The 19,062-nt window shown below is 44.3% G+C and overlaps 2 protein-coding genes across 10 annotated transcripts in view; both read left to right on the top strand.

The window, feature by feature from the left end:
* Nucleotides 1-202: 202 nt before the first annotated feature.
* On the top strand, nucleotides 203-4,661 carry PPCS (phosphopantothenoylcysteine synthetase). 3 transcript variants are annotated; one of them, XM_004614297.3, is made up of 3 exons: nucleotides 203-731; nucleotides 929-1,032; nucleotides 3,205-4,661. In XM_004614297.3, exons 1-3 carry the CDS (start codon nucleotides 224-226, stop codon nucleotides 3,526-3,528), a joined length of 936 nt encoding a protein of 311 aa, XP_004614354.3. In that variant the 5' UTR covers nucleotides 203-223; the 3' UTR covers nucleotides 3,529-4,661. The 3 variants fall into 3 exon arrangements, with proteins under 3 accessions (XP_004614354.3, XP_054995159.1, XP_054995158.1); XM_055139184.1 differs by lacking the exon at nucleotides 929-1,032 and having other exon boundaries at nucleotides 593-731; XM_055139183.1 differs by lacking the exons at nucleotides 203-731; nucleotides 929-1,032 and adding an exon at nucleotides 1,103-1,250.
* A 2,493-nt stretch (nucleotides 4,662-7,154) lies between these two features.
* CCDC30 (coiled-coil domain containing 30) overlaps nucleotides 7,155-19,062 on the top strand; it is a 110,298-nt gene continuing 98,390 nt past the window's right edge. For 6 of the 7 annotated variants that reach the window (XM_055138435.1, XM_055138440.1, XM_055138432.1 and 3 more), the window contains exons 1-2: nucleotides 7,155-7,507; nucleotides 11,577-11,696. In XM_055138435.1, coding sequence (XP_054994410.1) covers nucleotides 11,634-11,696 — 63 coding nt within the window. In that variant the 5' untranslated portion in view covers nucleotides 7,155-7,507; nucleotides 11,577-11,633. The remainder of the gene's footprint in view (nucleotides 7,508-11,576; nucleotides 11,697-19,062) is intronic. The other variant, XM_055138438.1, reaches the window with a different exon arrangement.

The raw sequence follows: 19,062 nt of genomic DNA, 5'->3' as shown, positions 1-19,062 counted from the left end.
CCTTCCCGAGGCCCGTCCGTGCAGCCGAGCGCTCGCGTCAGCGCGGGGTCAGCTCGGCCGGGCGGCGCGCGCGGCCGAGGCTTACCGGCGAGCCCAGTCCGCCCCGGACAGCCGCGCCCGCCGCCCGCTCCCGACTGCGCCTGCGCGGGGGCCAGGTGTGCGGCGGGGGGGGTGGGCGTGGCCGGGGCCGACGCGTGCGCAGGCGCGGGTGCGCCCGGGACTAATGGCGGAAGCGGACCTGGTCGCCGAGTTTCCCCGGCCGGCCGGGGCTGCTCGCTGGGCCGAGGTCATGGCTCGCTTCGCCGCGGGGCTGGGCGCGCAGGGCCGACGGGTGGTGTTGGTCACGTCCGGCGGCACCAAGGTCCCGCTGGAAGCGCGGCCGGTGCGCTTCCTGGACAACTTCAGCAGCGGGCGGCGCGGTGCAACTTCGGCCGAGGCCTTCCTGGCCGCGGGCTACGGGGTCCTGTTCCTCTACCGCGCCCGCTCCGCCTTCCCGTTTGCCCACCGCTTTCCGCCCCAGACGTGGCTGTCCACCCTGCGGCCCGCGGGGCCCGCGCGGCCCGGCCTGCTAAGCTTGGAGGCCGAGGAGAACGCCCTCCCGGGCTTCGCCGCGGCTCTGCGGAGCTACCAAGAGGCCGCCGCTGCGGGCACCTTCCTGGCCGTAGAGTTCACCACCCTGGCCGACTATCTGCATCTGCTGCAGGCTGCGGCGCAGGCTCTCAGCCCGCTAGGTGCGTGCCCGGGGAGCCCACCGGTTGCCTGCAAGGCAGAGCCTTTTCTCCCCCAGACACGGCACTTCTTGCCCCATCGTGACGCTCCCGGGGTGTCGCAGCCCGGGAACTCCAGTCGGAACTGAGCTTGTCCCAAAATGGGCTCGTCCCATACCGCTCGCTCCCTGATTTACGCCACCGTGTGCTTCTCTTTGCAGGCCCTTCTGCGATGTTTTACCTGGCTGCGGCCGTGTCAGATTTCTATGTTCCTGTCTCTGAAATGCCTGAACACAAGATCCAGTCATCTGGGGGCCCACTGCAGGTGATGGGCGCTTCTCTACCAGAGATCTGGTCCCCTCTAACCAATCCTGGGTTCATTCCCTCTTGATCTGGAGATGGCCTTTCTGCATTCCTTCTGTGCTAGGCACTAGGGATACAGAGATGAATCAGACACCGCCCTCCCTCAAGGACCTCACTCTCTAGTGAGGGAGCTGGACACAGACATAATTACAGTACAGAGTGATCCATGCTCTAGGAGAGGTACGTACACCACGCAGTCAGAGCCTGGGGTGAGTCTCGAGGAAGGTTTTTCTTGGTGATGGCTTGTATTTTAAAAAGAGGAGGAGAGGGGATACCAGCGCTGGTAGAGAAGGTGTCACTTCAAGCAGAGGGCACCCTTGGGCCTTCCATGTGGGCTGTGTGCTGGGTGTGGATGGAGAGCCCCCAGAGAGTGCAGCGGGGCTGGGGAGCAGGCTGGAGGTAGCTGGCTTTCTAGAAGACTTTCTATTCTTTAAGGAACTTGGGCTTTCTCCCCCGACCCTCCAGCCTAGGATCATGAAAGAGCTAAGGTTTTTTTTTTTCCTTTTTCTTTTCCCCAGGGAATGTTCGTGCATCAGTACGAAGAAGTGACTTAGAAGGAAGGGTGTAGATTAGTTGGAAGCTCTTTAGTTATTTGCTGTAGTTTAAGGAAGTTTTGTGGGGAGAGAGCAGGGATGTGGTTTGAGATGTTGATGCCTCCTGGAATCTGGAGGCTTCTTGTTCCTGATTGAGTGACAAGGTAGATTTTTAAATATGAAAAATGGGCAGGAGATATACTAGAGCGTGTACAGCTCTAGCTTTGCGTGTGGCCAATCCTGGGTTTAATCATCAACATCCCATATGGTCCCCCGTGCACCACCAGGATTAACGTCTTGAGCATCACCTGGAGTGTCCCAAAGTCCAAAAATAAATAAGTATGAGAAACTGTTGGTGGGACACTTGCTGACTTTATAGGATCGTTCGTTCATTTCTCCAGCAGATTCCTGTTGAGTACCTATTATTATGCTAGGTTTATTCTAGGACTTGGAAATAGAGCAGTGAAAAAAATACATAACTTGTCCTTGTGCTGTGTAGAGTCTTCAGAGGAGAGAATAAATCATCTTGTCCCCTCTGCTAACTCACTGTGGTCCCCTGAGAATTTCTAGAAATAATCCTGAGCACAAATACATGTCATGCTAGGTGGTGCTCAGAAGAAACCAACGGTGGTGATTGCCAGTGTCATCACTATCATACTTGTTCACAACATATTGTGGGGAAATCTAGTGGTTTCATATATTTCAATCTCTGGGAACTTTACCTTGCTCCTCATTTTTCAATTCCTATTTGAAAAATTAAAAACAAAACAAAATTCACCTACCCCTTAGAAGGTATGGAGAACCATATGTAGGAGTTTTGATCAAGTGAGAATAAAGATCAGTTTTCTTTCCTCAGTGCTAACTTGTGTTAGGAGTGTGACAGTTTTTTCGAATGGAATCAATCATTCTAGCAGTGCTGAGTGATTTTGAAAGCTCAAAGGGCTAGGGTATTTGCTCAGCTATAGAACACTTACCTTGGATGTGTGAGGTACTGGGTTTGATTCCTACACTGCCAAAAAAGAAACAATACAATTTTATTGAGCTTCTGCCAAAATCATGTTTGCATGAATGAATGATTTGCATTGAGGGAGGTTATTTTAAAAATAAAGGAGGTGACAGAAAGAGGGATTTAGATGCTTGCCTTGCATACAGCTGGCCCTGTTTCCATCCCTGGCACCACATATGATCTTCCTAAAATCAGCAAGAGAGATCCCTGAACACAGAATTGGGTATAAGCCCTGAATATTGGCAGGTGTGGCCCTACACCAATAACAATAATAATAATAAAGGACGATGTTTGGGAAAATGAAGTTCTAAAGATTCTAAATGATGACTGCTCATGGGGGTTAGAGCATCATTAGAAAACCCTCACTGTGCTTTGCCTTCCATTATAAAGCCTTTAAATTTGGTCTAATTATGAACCCTACAGCACCGAGGTTTCTAAGCTAAGCATTTTATTTGTTTTAAAAACCCAGTTGTTAGAAATGCCATTTAAATCAACAGCCAAAACTATTTGAGTTCCTGCTTCCTTAGTTCCTCATGAGATTGACCTGGGGGGTCAGTGATCTTTGCTTATTAAGTTTTTTCTTTTTCTAATACAGATAACAATGAAGATGGTACCAAAAATGCTTTCTCCTTTGGTTAAAGACTGGGCTCCCAAAGCATTCGTAATTTCCTTTAAGTTGGAGACTGACCCTTCCATCGTAATTGATCGGGCACGGAACGCTTTGGATGTTTATCGGCATCAAGTGGTAGTGGCTAATATCCTTGAGTCACGAAGATCTTTTGTGGTTATTGTCACCAAAGACTCAGAAACTAAGTTAATACTGTCAGAAGAAGAAGAAGAAAAAGGTGTAGAGATAGAAGAGAAGATAGTGAATGATCTTAAGTCTCGACACACAGCTTTTATGTGTGACAAAAACTGAGAAAACCTTTCATAGAGGATGAAAACTTGTTCACTGGACCAGGGCTCTGACAAATGGTGAGAATCAGAATAAGTCCTTTGCTTTCGTAAATTCAGAATGAAGGGAAAAAACAGTGACTAATGTTCAGGGAGTTTTGCTTTGGTGTTTGTCTTCTCAAGGCCATTTTATACTTACTGAAAATGAGAACAAAGGCAAAACCGTTATGACTGAACCAGCTAACATATGCCTGGATATGATCTTGAATTTGAAAATGAACACAAGCAGTTTCTCACTTTTTTCAAAGGAGCTTATTGGAAATTGTCTCTCAAAATATACATGTGAGGGCTGAAAAATCAAATCTTCATACTGTAAAAGAATTAAGGAGAGTGGAGTGATAGGACACCGGAGAAAGTGTTTGCCTTGCACTCGGCAGATCCAAGTTTGATCTCCAACATCTCATACGGTCCCCCGAGCACCGCCAAGAGTAATTCCTGAGTGCAGAGCCAGGAGTAACCCCTGAGCATCATTGGGTGTGACCCAAAAAACAGGAAAATAAAGAAGGATACAAAAATGATCTTGCTTTGAAAATCAAAACATTTGTTGGTACTTACTATATGCTAGGCTGTGAGAATTACGAGGATACAAAAAATGAATAAGTGTGTAGTTTGGGACATGAATCTATAAAAAAAATTAAGTGCAATAAACAATGTGCCCAAAAACTGATGTAGTAGAAAGGATGTTTTGTTTTTGTTTTCAATTTATGGAGGATGGGAGCAAGAAATACACTTCCCTGAAGATAGATTACCTATCCAGCAGAGGTTCGTAAATTTGGCTGACCTGCTAACCACTTTTCAGAAAAAATAATTCCTCAGTATACCTCTGCACATCTTTATTCTTTAAGTGAGCAAACAAAATATCCTCTAATTGCACCACACCACTACACTCCAGGTTCCAGCACTCCACTTTCCTCCATCCCCACCTCACAGTATCACCTGCTTTGGGAAATACTGCTCTAGTGCTGAACTTTCCACTATATGTGCTTTTTGCATCTTTTTCTAGATTGACTTCTTATTTGGGTTAATTTACCATTTCGATATTTAGGACTACTTTTGAAACTTAACCTAGAACTGGGTAGGGGCAGATGGTAATGTCTTCCCTAAAGCAGCATTAATAAGAGTGGGCTTTTGAGTCATTTCTACTAGATAGACCAGATTTCTTTATATAATGGGATTAATAAATCTCTGCAAAGTAATCCCATTTGCTGTGAGGATTAAATAAAGCATTGTAATGCATTAGTGTGAGGCCTGGCACATGAATCACACACATTAAGTGGTTGCCCGGATTTTCTCACTTAGCAAGGCAGTATCCTGGTCTTTGAATTATTGAGAGGCTTTCAAAACTCCTCTGTTTTGGGCTTTGGGCTGGGAGTACACAAGAATTGAGGTTCAAAAAAATTTCCTAGATTATTGGTGCAGCCTGTAATTTGAAAAAACAAAACACACGGTAAATAACAAAAGGTGCTGTGATTTACATTTGGCATAAAATATAACTTGTGATATTTTATGGAGTAGGGAAGAATAGTCCAGAGTATTGTATCTAACATTGTACCTAACACCATTGTAACCTAACACACACAAGAGTGTGTGTGTGTATGTGCATGCACTTTGGGCTTTGGACTTTGAGGCTATACTTGGCAGTGCTCAGAGACTACTCCCAGATAAGTGCTTGACGGTTACTACCAGCCATGCACAAGGGGATCATGTGGCATCAAGGATCAAATCTAGGGTTCCTACAGTGTGAAATGTGTACTCCAGCCCTCTAAGCGGTTTCCTGGTCCAAAACATTAGAGTTGAAAGATTTTAACAATATTCACTGAAATACTTTATTGAATCAGAAATGTGACCTTGCACATAGAAAAAAACTAGCAATCAGGACTGTCCTGGAACGAGTAGTACCATTGGATGATATTTTTAAATTAACTTAAGGTCCAGTTGGCAAAACCTCACAAGCAGCAGGCTACTTATTGGCAGTGGCTGCAGTACTGATGTAGGCAGCAAAAGATTCTGATGTTCTTCCCCACATTTATATCTTCATATGAATAATGATGGCAATTATCATCTTTGAGTGTACAATGAAGACATATGTAGTTAAAAATGATTTGTTTTTTTTAACATAACTTCCTTTGGAATTCTGTCTTATTAATGCTCAAAAACAACCATGTGTGAAATTTAAGTATTTCCCTTTCAGCTGTTTCCTCAGAACACTTAAATTAGTATTTTCATATGTAAAATTTACAGAAGTTTTTTGTTTAACAGAAACTGGAAATGTGTGAAGAAAATGTGACCAAAAGGAACATGAGTTAATGAGAACAAATAAACTTGATATAGATTAGGAGAAACAAAGACTGCTTTCCTGAGGAAGTGAGAAGTGTCCTTGAACTGACATGGAGGACTAAAGTGATGGCAGTCACATTTTAGATCAGAAAAAAAAAAAAAACGGCTAACCAACCCCCAACAGCAGCAAAACACAGTTGGAAGGGCTTTGGAATGAGAGAGGTTGCAGCAGTTCAGAAAATAAGGGATAAATTGCTTATATTCGGATAATGAATGTAGCACTAGAGAAGCTTTGGGAAGGATCCTTGGGAAACCGGAACAAGACTAAGAAAGGTAAATACTGTGTTTGGAATACCAGAGAGTAAGGGTCTGCACAACTTGAGTAAAACTAAGTTTCAACGCACCAACTCAAATCTTGCAATATAATATGTAATCAATATATAAATAGAGCCAATACTAACATTTGTGTCATTTAGAAATTGTTATTTTGCATGAGGTAGGAGGAGTGTACATAAGATTCGCCTAAGTAGAATATTCAATGTTCAGGACTTATAAAGGACTTCAGCCATCAAGTTAATTCTAATAAAGTTTAATTTTTTCACCTTTACAATAGCAAGTCGGGTCCGAAAGTGTGGTGAGGGGTCAGAAAATGATGGCTCAATGTACAGGATGGCATCCCAGATTCCATCCTCTCGCTGCATGGTTCCTTCCCTGCATAGTCACGGGTGCACTTTAGCACGAGCTAAACGTGTACCCCGGATAGTATATGTGTCTCAGATAGAGAGGGTCAGAGCGAGACCTAAAACTCAGAACTTCTGACCGACGGGCCTAAGCGGATAGTACAGCGGAGAGGGCATTTGCACGCGGTCAACCCTGGTTCGAGCCTTGGCTTCCCATATGGTCCCCTGAGCCTGTCAGGAGTGATCCCTGAGTGCAGAGCCAGGAGTAATAAGAGTAATTCCTGAGCACCGCCGGGTGTGGACCAAGACGAAAATAAAATTTTAAAAAGAACCAAAAAACAACCAACTTCTGACTTAGCGGCTTCTCCTTTTAAAAGTCGAATTCTAGAAAAATAAATCAGAATCCCAGGATTGACTCTAGATGAAGTCTGGAAGCTAAAAGCCAGGTGCGCGGTGTCCCGCGTCGTGGTGTTACCGTGGTTACTGCACACCCAATAGAATGGACCGTAGCCGCCGGGAACGCCCCGCCCCGCAGCTCGGGAGCCAATGGTATACTGCTTAAAGCCGGCCTCACCGGAAGACCCGCCCCGCGCGCCGCCAGCCCCCGGCGTGCGTCGTTTCTATGGTTCCCGCCCGGCTGACGCCTCGGCGTCTCTGCGACCCGCGCGGTTGCCATGACGCCCGAGGCTCCCTAGGCACCTGCTGCGGGCGGCCGGGCGACCAGGGGCTCGCCCGTCGCGGGGTCCTGGGCTTCCCGCCCGGGCCTCCGGGAGAAGAGCGACTCCTCGCGCGACCCTCTCACCGTCCATCCCCGCCGCGGCTCTCCCCAGCATGGGAGCGAGTGACCCCAGGTCCAGGGCCAGAGCCTCTCCCGGCCCGGCCCTGCGAGCCCCGGGTCCGAGTCCCTGGGCCTGAAGAGGCTTCCCGGCGTGTGGGACCAGGCGGCCGCTGCCCCGGAGCGCGGGCGGCGCGTCTTCGGCGTGTAGGGTAGGTGCTCTCGGCTTGGCAGGCGGGGAGCCGGCCCGTCGCAGGCGGCGGCGTCCGGGGGCCAGGCCTCACCCAGGGCACCGAGCCTCCGCTGGCCTGGCTGCAGGCCCCTGGACGGAGCACGGCCGTGTTCTGACGGGTGCTTCCGGCACGGGTTTGGTGGGAGTTTTCGTCCTACGTTCATCCTGCAGAACTTGGAACCTCAGTGACGCTCTGGAGGCCTTCTGCGTCCACCCGCAACCTCCGAGGTCATCAGGTCACTTACCTGCCCTCCAGGTTGCACCCGGTCCACCCGCTTCCCGTCTCCTTGGGCATCTGTTTGGGGTTTGTTGTTGTTTCGTTTTGCTTTGCTTTTTAGGACACACCTGGCGATGCTCAGGGCTTACTCCGGGTTTCGCACTCCTGGTGGTGCTAGGGGACCATATAGGCTGCCGGGGATCGAACCCACGTGGGCCCAGACCCCCTACCTGCTAGTATGATCAGCCTGGCCCCTGGGAACCAGTTTTATCAGCCTGCCCTGTCCACAGCCATTTTCACCCTTTCTTGCTGATTCTGCACGTTACTTGAATGCCGGTACATCTCCACCATTTCTGTCACCTTTCTTGCTACGATGTAGTTACGTGTTTCAAGTTCTCGGCCTGGGAAATATTTGGCAGATTTTTCTCTGCAGCTGCCTTGTAGCATGCTTTCTATCTTGAAAAAACTAGAGGCTAGACTGTAGAAGCACCACGCTAGTAAATTGATTCTGGAAATTTCTCCAAATCGAGTGTTTTGAAAATGAAGGGGAAATGCGTTTAGAGGACCCATTTCCAGGGAAGAAGATTGTTCCTGTTTGTCTTTGTTTTTTACTTCGTTTTATATTTTGGGCATTTAAATTTAAATATTGTAAGCTACATTGTTTTTAACTTTTTAAAAGAATTTTCTTATTTTAAGAATTGAAAAGAGATGTGGATTGTATTTGGGATATCTGTAAATTTGAACTTATATTTGCACAGAAGGAAGAAAGAAGGTTTAGGATGAATAATCAGGCTACCTAGTTCTGTTTTCATGACTGCTCTCTGTTATCAGGCAGACTGTGGGATTCAAAGTTATCGAAAACTTGGAGCCAAGAGATGTGCATGACATATCTTCCTGGAAGTTGGAGGGCCTGACAGGGGAAATAAAACAAGTAGAAGTGGCTCATCTGTCATTCCCTTCATCCTTTTCCCATTTAATTTTTTGTCTCTTATTTTGATTTGACATACTTACTATCTCACCCTTAATCTAGTTTTTTGAGGCCACAAAGCACTCTTTCCAGGGAGTGGATTTTATTTATTTATTTATTTTATTAGTGAATCACCATGAGGTACAGTTATAAACTTACAAACTTTTGTGTTTGCATTACAGTCATACAGTGATCGTTTACCCATCCCTCCACCAGTGCCCATTCTCCCCCTCCAGTGTTCCCAACATCCCTCCCACCACCCCCACCCCACCTCAGTGGCAGGGCATTCAGGGAGTGGATTTTTAAGGCAATAAATATCTTTCATCTATGAACATACGTAATTCAAAGAGTGAACTTATATTACTCTGAGATCTGAGATCTGTGTTTGGGTTTTTTGGGATTTTTTTTTTTTTTTTTTTTTTTGCTTTTTGGGTCACACCCAGCAATGCACCCTAGCTCATGAACTCAGGAATTAATCCTGGCGTTTCTCAGGGGACTATGGGATGCTGGGAATTGAACCCGGGTTGGCCTTGTGCAAGGCAAATGCCTATCTGCTGTGCTATTGCTCCAACCCCTTTTGGGGTTTTCTTTTGGCAGGGGGGTGTTTCAGGATTTTTAAATTACTCAATCACTGGGTCTCAAATACATTGGAAAAATGTTTTGACTTTTTGTTTGTTTTCTGTTTGGGAGGCCACACCTAATTGTGTTCAAGAGTTACTCCTGGCTCTGTGTACAGGGATCACTCCAGGGTAGTGCTCAGAAACGAGATGTGGTGCCCAGGTCTGAACCCAGCTGGACCATGTGCAAGGCAGGTATCTCCCCACTCTGAACTATTTCTATGGTCCAAGGTGTTTGTTCTGAGATGTCATAGCGGTAAGAGCAGAACAGTTCAGATAGAGGGACCCAAATGTCCAAAGTCAAGGAAATAAAAGAAGCTTGATGGGATCAATAAATATATTGGTCGAAAAGGCTAATGGCAAAATAGTGTAGAAAATAAGTCTGGTGGACAGGTAGCAACCAGACTGTGACATATATGGTGACACATCTCTGACCCCAGATTAAGGGTTTTGGTCCGTCCCTTTCCTGAAGCAGTAGGGACATTAAGTGCACAGACTTTGCCAGACAATCAGTTGGAGAACTTTTTCTGATCACTGCCATGCCTGGCAACAGGGGCATCAGTTAAACATGCTATTATTCTAAACAGGGAAAACAGTAAATATGGCCTAAGCCAAGGCAGCAATTTTACATATGGAAAGAATGAATTGTAAAATGATTTATTTAAAAATGTTTAAAGACTCCCATACTGTTGTTTTATATTCCAAAGATGCGTGCAATTCTTCTATGTCTGTCTCTCTCTTTCTAAATCATCTCACTTAGCATGATACTTTCCATGTTGATCCACTTATATGCAAAGTTCATGACTTCATCTTTTCTGACAGCTGCATAGTATTCCATATGGAATTCCATAGTATTCCATTGTGTTGATGCACCAAAGTTTCTTTAATCAGCCATCTGTTCTCGGGCACTCAGGTTTTTTCCAGATTCTGGCTATTGTAAACAGTGCTGTGATGAACATACAAGTGCAGATGTCATTTTGACTATACCTTTTTGCCTCTCTGGGGTTTTATTCCCAGAAGTGGTATTGCTGGGTCAAATGGGAGCTCAATTTCTAATTTTTTTGAGAAGCGACCATATTGTTTTCCAAAAGGGCTCAATCAGTCGGCATTCCCACCAGCAGTATAGGAGAGTCCCTTTCCCCCACATCCATGCCAACAGCGATTGCTTTTGTTCTTTTGGATGTGTGCCAGTTTCTGTGGTGTGAGGTGGTATCTCATAGGCATAGAAGAATTGCACTCATCTGCAGAATATAAAACAACAGAATGGGAGACTAACACCCAAGAATAGTAGAAATAAGTACCAGATTTGCTCATGGCTTGTAAGCCAGCCTCAAATACTAGGGGAAAAGGCAGTTCAGATAGAGAAGGGAACACCAAGTAAAGTGTGGTTGGAGGACCCGCTTGGAATGGAAGAGGCATGCTGAAAGCAGACTATAGGTACTATATAGTACCTCCATTGCAAACCGCAACACCCAAAAGGAGAGAGAGAACAAAAGGGAATGCCCTGCCACAGAGGCGAGGTTGGGGCGGTGGGAGGGATGCTGGGGTCATCAGTGGAGGAGAATGGGCACTGGTGGAGGGATGGGTACTCAAGCAGTGTATGACTGAAACACAAGTGTGAAATTATGTAAATCTGTATCTGTACCCTCACGGTAATTCATTAATTAAAAAATAATTTAAAAATTAATTATGGACAAAAATATTTAAAGAAGAATCAACAAATTCATAGATTGTTTTTTGATAGGAGGGTAAATGAAAAGAGGTAAAGGATAACTCCTTGTTTCCAGCTTGGGAAATCATATATCAGTGGTGATTTTATTAATTGAAATACTGAGAGGAGGATACTGAGAGTATTCTGCCCGCACGGCAGAGCCTGGCAAGCTCCGCGTGGCATATTCAATATGCCAAAAACAGTAACAACAAGTCTCACAATGGAGACGTTACTGGTGTCTGCTCGAGCAAATTGATGAGCAACGGGATGACAATGACAATGACGGTGACAGTTATTATTCTAAAAACTTATGGTATTACTGAAAATGGTATCTGAAAACAGAAGATGGCTGGAAGGAAGTTTAAGGGAGATAAACCCACACTGAAGGAAAACTGAGAGATTTTCTGATTATAGCTCATGCTACAGTCATGATAGAATAGTAACCTCTTAGTGACTCTTTAATAAATTTTGGATAGGACTTAGAATATGAACCATAAGATTAAGACTAAGAAACTATGGAGTTGTTTTTTTTTTCAGGTTGAAAATTATGCACACCATGTTTGGAACTTAACAGAGGAAAGAGAACATTTTCTCATGGTTATGAAAAGGAAAACAAGCATCTTAGACATGAGTTTAAAGACCTCCAACTTAAACAGGGTAATGTTTCATTTTATGAGAAATGTGACTTCTATTTTTCAATTTGAAAAATAAGCATAGGGAAGTTATTGAAAATTTGGGAAATGTGTAAATGGAGAAGGGGTTAATATTAGTATATATCCTCTGTCCCTAGAAAAGTACGTGTTAATGTTGTCTGTGTATTTTCTGCCTATGGTCTGTATTCTGAAATTAAGTGTGAAGGAGTATAGAATGGTTATCAGTTTCAATGTCTGTTACGACTCTTAGCTTACTGTCTCAGTGATATCATGTCCTGGTCTTTTGTGGCTTCCGTCTTCCCCACCTCCCAGCCTCATAGAGTATATAGTATGTTAAGGACTCAGGAAATATTTTTTGAATATTTTGGGAAAAAAGGTTGCATTCTGTTTTTGCTTACATGATGGTTGTATTTTAAGCATTTTGTTTAATTTCTTTAAGACTTTAGTTATCAAGTTGGGTAGCACTTGTCTTGAATGTTGTCTGAATTTGATGCCTATCATTATAAAGGAAGAGGGGGAGAAGATAAAATATATCTAATTTAGTTACTTATATGGCTACTTAAAATATACTTTTTTCATCTTCTATATGGGGTAAGTACTTATACATTTTTAAATGTCCATATAACTTCTCTAGAGTTTGCAAAACACTTTCAATTGCATTATATTCATGTGCTACAAAACAACATTTTGGTCTATCTGGGACCACATATACAATGGTAGTCCCTATGTATAGACTAATACCATATCAGTTTGTGTAAATACATTCCTTAATGCTTGTGTAACAATAAAATCATCTAATTGTGCATTTCTTAGAATGTACTCATCTCATTAGGAAGTACATGACTGTAAAAGGGAATTTAAATTATGTAAATTTAGCTCATCCCCAGATCCTTTGGTCTACTGTTATCAGACATTTTGTTATATATATAATGACCATGTAATATGTTGATACAATTTGGGGGTTTTATAGATTTCTTTTAAAGAGATTAAAAACAAATTTCATGTTTTCCATCATAAATACTGTTTTTAGCACTTTCCATTGAAAGTGCTAAGGTATTGTTTAGACTGTTGTGGTATAGACTGAGGTATTGTTTAGCACCTTCAAGTCCTTTAGAATGTCCCTTCTAGGGATTGGAGGTATATACAGGAATATAGATGCTTGCCTTGTATATGTCAATCTGGTACCAACACTAGTAATGCATAGTCTCCCAAGCTTATAGCTGGCAGTAGCCCTCAAACAGCATTTACATGTAGCCCTCAGCTGTGAAATTAGTTCTCTTCCTTTTGAATTTCATACATCTACTAGTAACAAGTCATGTGCATGTGTGTATGTGTGGCGGGGGGGGGGTTCTCCTTCAATTTAGAAAATATTTTGAGTGCACAGTTGGGATGACTGGTTTGGATCCCCACTATAGAACTAGAATACTTCCAGGAGTGATCTCTGAGCATAGAGAAGTAGACCTTTTCCACAAAAAAAAAAAAAAACAGAATAATGCTAAAATAATAATCAGTATTGAAATTTTTTCCTCATCTACTATTTGTAAGATGTCACGCTGGTCTACTAAATTTCCTAATTCATAAAGAGAATCTATTTCATTTCTTTATCTGTGATGCATATTTTTTGTTTGGCAAACTTGAGTATGACTTGGAGTTATAGCATTTTGGACAGCATTTATTGTTTCATGTTCTCTAACCCTGCATAAGTGGATTATTAAAAAGTCATCAATTATGAAAAAAAAGACTTTAATTATCTTAGCAGAAAAGTCAACTGTAATCTGCCATATTGTCAGAAACAGAAAGTATCATTTGTCTTGTTGCTAACTAAATTGGCTTATGAAGAAATTGGTACATGGAGGAATGAGGTCATTACAAGGGAGAGTCTCATACACAGCTTTTCCAGCGTGTTAATGCTTTTACTGCCATCAAGCCTTGGAGTTTGCTCGTGAAATCCATTTGTCCTAAGTTCTTCCTTTGGACTCAGCTTAGCCACATGTTTTGTCTTAGAACTAGTTCACTTGTATCACTTGTATCACTTGTAGTGCCATTGATCTTCGATTTGCTCGAGTGGGCGCCAGTAATGTCTCCATTTGTCCCTGTCGCATGCTAGTGCAGCCCACTGATATCTGCTTGCTCCAGGAACAGGAAGAGCCCCAAATCATTCATTCAGGGATTGACAAGAAATCTGACCATCTAGTTGGTGGGTGGCCACGAGGTCTTCTGACATCCCGTGGAATCCAGTCGGTAACAGCTCTAGTCCAGCAGTCATCTCTGAATCACATTATATGACCGGCCCATCTGATTTTTGATGCCTTGGCAAATGAGGCAGCGTCCCTGATTCTTGACCGTTGACGGAGGTCAGAACTCTGAATTCCTTCTCTCACTTGAGTGAGACGTGATACTCCTAGCATAGCTCTTTCGATTCCTCTCTGGGATACCCTGATAGCGTTCTCATCCTGTTTGCGTAGGGTCCAGGTCTCTGAGGTGTATGTTAGTGCAGGAAGAACAGTGGAATCGAAAAGATGTGCCTGGAGGGGCTGGAGCAATAGCACAGCGGGTAGGGCGTTTGCCTTGCACGCGGCCGACCCGGGTTCAATCCTCAGCATCCCATATGGTCCCCCAAGCACTGCCAGGAGTAATTCCTGAGTGCAAAGCCAGGAGTAACCCTTGAGCATCGCTGGGTGTGACCCAAAAAGCAAAAAAAAAAAAGAAAAAAAAAAAAAAAGAAAAGATGTGCCTGGAGTCGGAGTTTCTTCGTTCTCTTAGCCACTTCTTCGACACTCTTGAAGGCATTCCTCACTGCTCTCTTCCTCCTGCACAAAATCGTTCCTCATGTTGATTTCTCAACCCAGGTACACATAGCTGCTGCATTCGGAGATGTTCGTTCCATTGAGAGCAAATGGAGCTTCAGGGACTAGTTCGTTTTTCATGAGCATTGTCTTGTTGAGATTCAACTGCAGTCCGACATTTCCACACTCGTGGTCGAAGTCTGCCAGCATTTATGCTGCTTGGCTAATGTTTGGTGTTATGAAAATGATGTCATCATTGAAACGGAGGTGGTGTAATTGCCGACCGTCTATCTTCACTCCCATTCCTTCCTATTCCAATCGTTGCATGATGTTCTCGAGGGTGGCACTGAAGAGTTTCGGTGAAATGGTATCACCCTGCCACACCCCTCTCTTTACATCAATGATCACTTCCTTGTAAAATGGTGAGATCCTGGTGGTGAATCCACGGCAGCGTTAAGAAAGATGAGCAAGAAGAGGCTAAAAAAATCTTGGGGACGAACTAGACTGCCAAAACGAAGAAAGACTAAAATGATTGTCTGTACTTTCAACCCACATATGCTGGCATCAGAAGCATCCATCGAGAACCTGATGGTGCAAGCGCAGAAGATCAAATATGACATCATTGGTCTGACCGAAACGAGAAGACATCAATCACATCACGCCATTTTTGACACTGGAGAAGAATTGTTCCTTGGAACATGCGACAACAGAGGCGTCGGTGGCATTGGTGTCCTTGTCAACACGAACTTGGCCACAAGCATTGATTCATTTGAATGCCTAACAACCCAAATCGGACGATTACGCTTGAATAGATGTGGCTCACTGCCTGCAGTTTCTATCTTCGTCGTCTACACACCAACTTCCAACTACAATGAAGAAGAAATTGAGAGGTTCTACATGGAACTGGAGAAGTTCTATAAAGAAGACCACACCTTCTACAAGATCATTGTTGGTGATTTTAATGCCAAGATAGGTCCGAGAAGGTCGCCTGAAGAACTCCACATTGTGACCCATGGCCTAGAATGGAACGATCAGGGTGAGAGACTGTCTGAATTCATCATGTCAACCAAGACCATCCATGGTAACTCACAGTTCCAGAAGGCCGAATTTAAATGCTGGACATGGGAGTCTCCCGGTGGACAGTTCCACAATGAAATTGACCACATCATATTTAATTGAAGGTTTTGCCTGACCGATGTCACTGTTGTCCCAAAATTCCAAACGGGATTGGACCACCGTCTCCTTCATGCAAAATTCAACTTAACAGAGCGGGGAGAAAGTTCTGCAAAATTTAAGTCTTTCTAAGAAGGCAACTCCCAGAATGACCACCAACTGGGAGCTCTTTGGCACTATTTTTTTTTTTTTTTGCTTTTTGGGTCACACCTGGCAATGCACAGGGGTTAGCTCCTGGCTTTTCACTCAGGAGTTACTCCTGGCGGCGCTCAGGGGACCATATGAGATGCTGGGAATCGAACCCAGGTCGGCCGCGTGCAAGGCAAACGTCCTACCCGCTGTGCTATTGCTCCAGCCCCTCTTTGGCACTATTGCAACAACGTGGGAAGATGCCATCCTTGACAACATCGACGAGGAATACAATCGACTGGTTCAGCACCTCCATGACTGTGCAAAGAATGCCGAGTGAGAAAGCCACAAACAGATGCCTGTCTTCGGAAACTCTTGAGCTCATTCGTCAATGTGGTTTGGCGCGAGCCTCAGGGAACCACAAGCTAACGTCTGAGCTCACAGAGCTGTGCAGAGATGCAATAAAGGAAGACCTCAAAGAGAGAAGAGCAGCAGTGTTGGCCAGTGTAGCAGAAGCCAGGAAAAGTATTCGCAACACTTGCCTATCCTTCGCCAACTACAAGACCAAGATGACTGCCCTCCGACGTCCTGATGGATCTATCACATCTTTCAGAAAGGCAATGGAGAGAATTCACGACTTCTGCTTGATCTCTTTCACAGCCATGTCCACCTGCCCACATACCAAATTACGCAGGATGGATATGTCATTCCCAACGTCCTCCCTTCTGAAATCCAACACACCATTTTGTTGGTAAAGATGCGTACAGCACCTGGTCCAGACAAGGTCAGACCCAAACACCTGAAGAATCTGCCGCCAGTACTAATCAATACACTGGCTCGACTCTTCACACGCTACCTGTCTGAATGCAAGGTTCCATCTCAGTGGAAAACCAGTAGGACCGTTCTGTTGTACAAGAAGGGAGACATCCATGACATCGGCAACTGTTGCCCAATCTGCCTGCTGTCTACCATCTCCAAGTTGTTCACTCGTGTCATCCTGAATAGACTAGGCAGAACACTAGACGAAGGACAACCATGCGAGCAAGCCGGGTTCCGAAGGGGATTCAGCACGATAGACCATATCCACACAGTGACCAAACTCATTGAAGTTTCGCAAGAGTTCAAGATGCTGCTCTGTCTAACATTCATCGACTTAAAGAAGGCCTTCGATTCTGTTGAGACTGAAGCGGTCATCCAAGCCCTGGGCAAACAGGGCGTTCAAACTCAGTATATCAAAATCCTCCACGAGCTATATTGTGGATTCACCACCAGAACTAGTTACTGCAAAGATACTCCTAATTTGTATGCATTTGCCTTTATTTTCATAACTTTGAAGACTCAATACCTTCTTTAGCTCACCTTTACAGGAAGTCTGATTTGCTGTTTGTTTTGGGTTTGTGGACTATACCTAGCAGGGCTCAGAGGTCGCTCATGAGGTCCTTGGGGGACCATATGGTGACTGGGGGTCAAACTCAAGATGCCAACATGCAAAGTATGTGCTTATTCCACAGAGCTATCTCTTTCATCCAAGCCTGATTGATTAAAAGATAAAATCTAGGCTTTGAACTTGAAACAGCCGCAGGATACAGGGCCAGCCCCAGCCGGGGCCGGTGGCTCGGCTCCGGCCGGCCGGGTTTTCGGCCCGGGTGCCCATACCTCTGCAGAGCCGGTGGATGTGGAACGAGCGGGAACCAGAGACAGCTTCAGGAATTGGGGTTCCAGCAAGTGCTTGCACCCATGTATGGAGACTGTGAACTAACTTTGGCTACATGCTGTTCCAGGAAGGGAAATGATTCATTTTCAAACTTAAATCTTCGCGGACTTAATTATTATAATACAGAAATTGTAAACCGGCCGCGCGACATTTTATCTCTTCATTCTCATCAGTGGAAAACTTATTATCAAATATTTCCCTGTTAATAGAGTTGTATTCTTAGGGGATAAATTCCAACAAAAATAGTGAGTCTGTTTTGAAACTCTAACAACAATAGTGAGTTATGTGTTGAAATCTGGAATGTAATCAAGGTAAAGAGAAAAGGAAGTGAAATTATCACTCAAGTATGGGTGTGGGTTGGGGGGTGAGGGGTGGGATCTATACCTTTTTTTTTTGTTTGTTTTGTTTTTGCTTTTGTTTTTGTTTTTATTGGTGGTGGAATATGGGCACTGGTGAAGGGATGGGTGTTTGAGCATTTTGTAACTGAGATATAAGCCTGAGAACTTTGTAACTTTCCACTTGGTGATTCAATAAAATAAATTTAAAAAAATAAAAAATAAATAAAAGATAAAATCTAGGAGCCAGAGAGACCCAGTACAAAGGTTAAGGAGCTGGCCTAGCATGAGCCTGCTGCCATGGCTTTGGTTCAAATTTTGGCACTGCATGTGGTCCTTAGAGTACACCAGGCATGACCCTTGAGCCCACTGGGTGTGCTTTCCCCCAAAGAAAAAAGATAAAGTTTCATATTTACTACCATTCTTTGGAGGATGCAAGAGGAATAGAGCAATACCCAGCAGTATTCAGGGGCTATTCCTGCCTCTCTGTTCAGGAGTGACCCCTGTGTGACCCCAGCAGTGCTCAGAGGACCTATATGGTGCTGGAGATTCAAACCAAGGTCAGAGTCAAGCCACATGCAAGGTATGTGCTTTAACCTTTGTACTACCTGTCCAGTACTTCATCATTATTACAAAGGAATTAGACACTTCTCTTTAAATGTACTGGTGTAATGATTAGGATTGTATCACTCTTTTCATTGAAAGAGGAGGTAGCATTATCAGCTGAGAAATGAGAATGAGGAAGGAAGTGTTGAAGATTAGAGGGGAAAGAGGAATGAAATTATGATTTAGAACTCTAGAGAGAAGGGGCGTTGGGGGAGGGGAGATGAGCAAGAAAATGTTGGCAGATTTCTGGGCAGCCTAAGGACCATAAGATTAGTAGACATGAATTTAAAGTGAAACCAGTCCCCACCAGCTGTGCAGTTTTCTCCAGCCCCATTCTCCAGCTTCTGGATTGGGGAGCAGAAGAGGCAAAGCGTTCCACTGTCTCTCCTGTCCAAGAAATTTATTGAAAGAAGATCAAATGCAGGAGCCAGATAGATAGTGCAAAGGTTGGGCTTTTTCCCAGAATGAAACTGAGTTTGGAGTTTTTCTAGCTAAGCATAATGGAAGGAAAGAGTGGCCAGAGTAGTGGTTGTTTTCAAAGAAGAGATTAAAATGATGGAGTATAGAATCTAAGCTAGGTAAGAAAGTAAACAAGGGACCAAATAAGTAGTAAAGTGGGTAAGTGCC

This window comes from Sorex araneus, chromosome 5, assembly GCF_027595985.1.
Source record: "Sorex araneus isolate mSorAra2 chromosome 5, mSorAra2.pri, whole genome shotgun sequence".
NCBI classification, from domain to species: Eukaryota; Metazoa; Chordata; class Mammalia; order Eulipotyphla; family Soricidae; genus Sorex; species Sorex araneus.
This window is presented reverse-complemented; position numbering and strand designations above follow the sequence as displayed.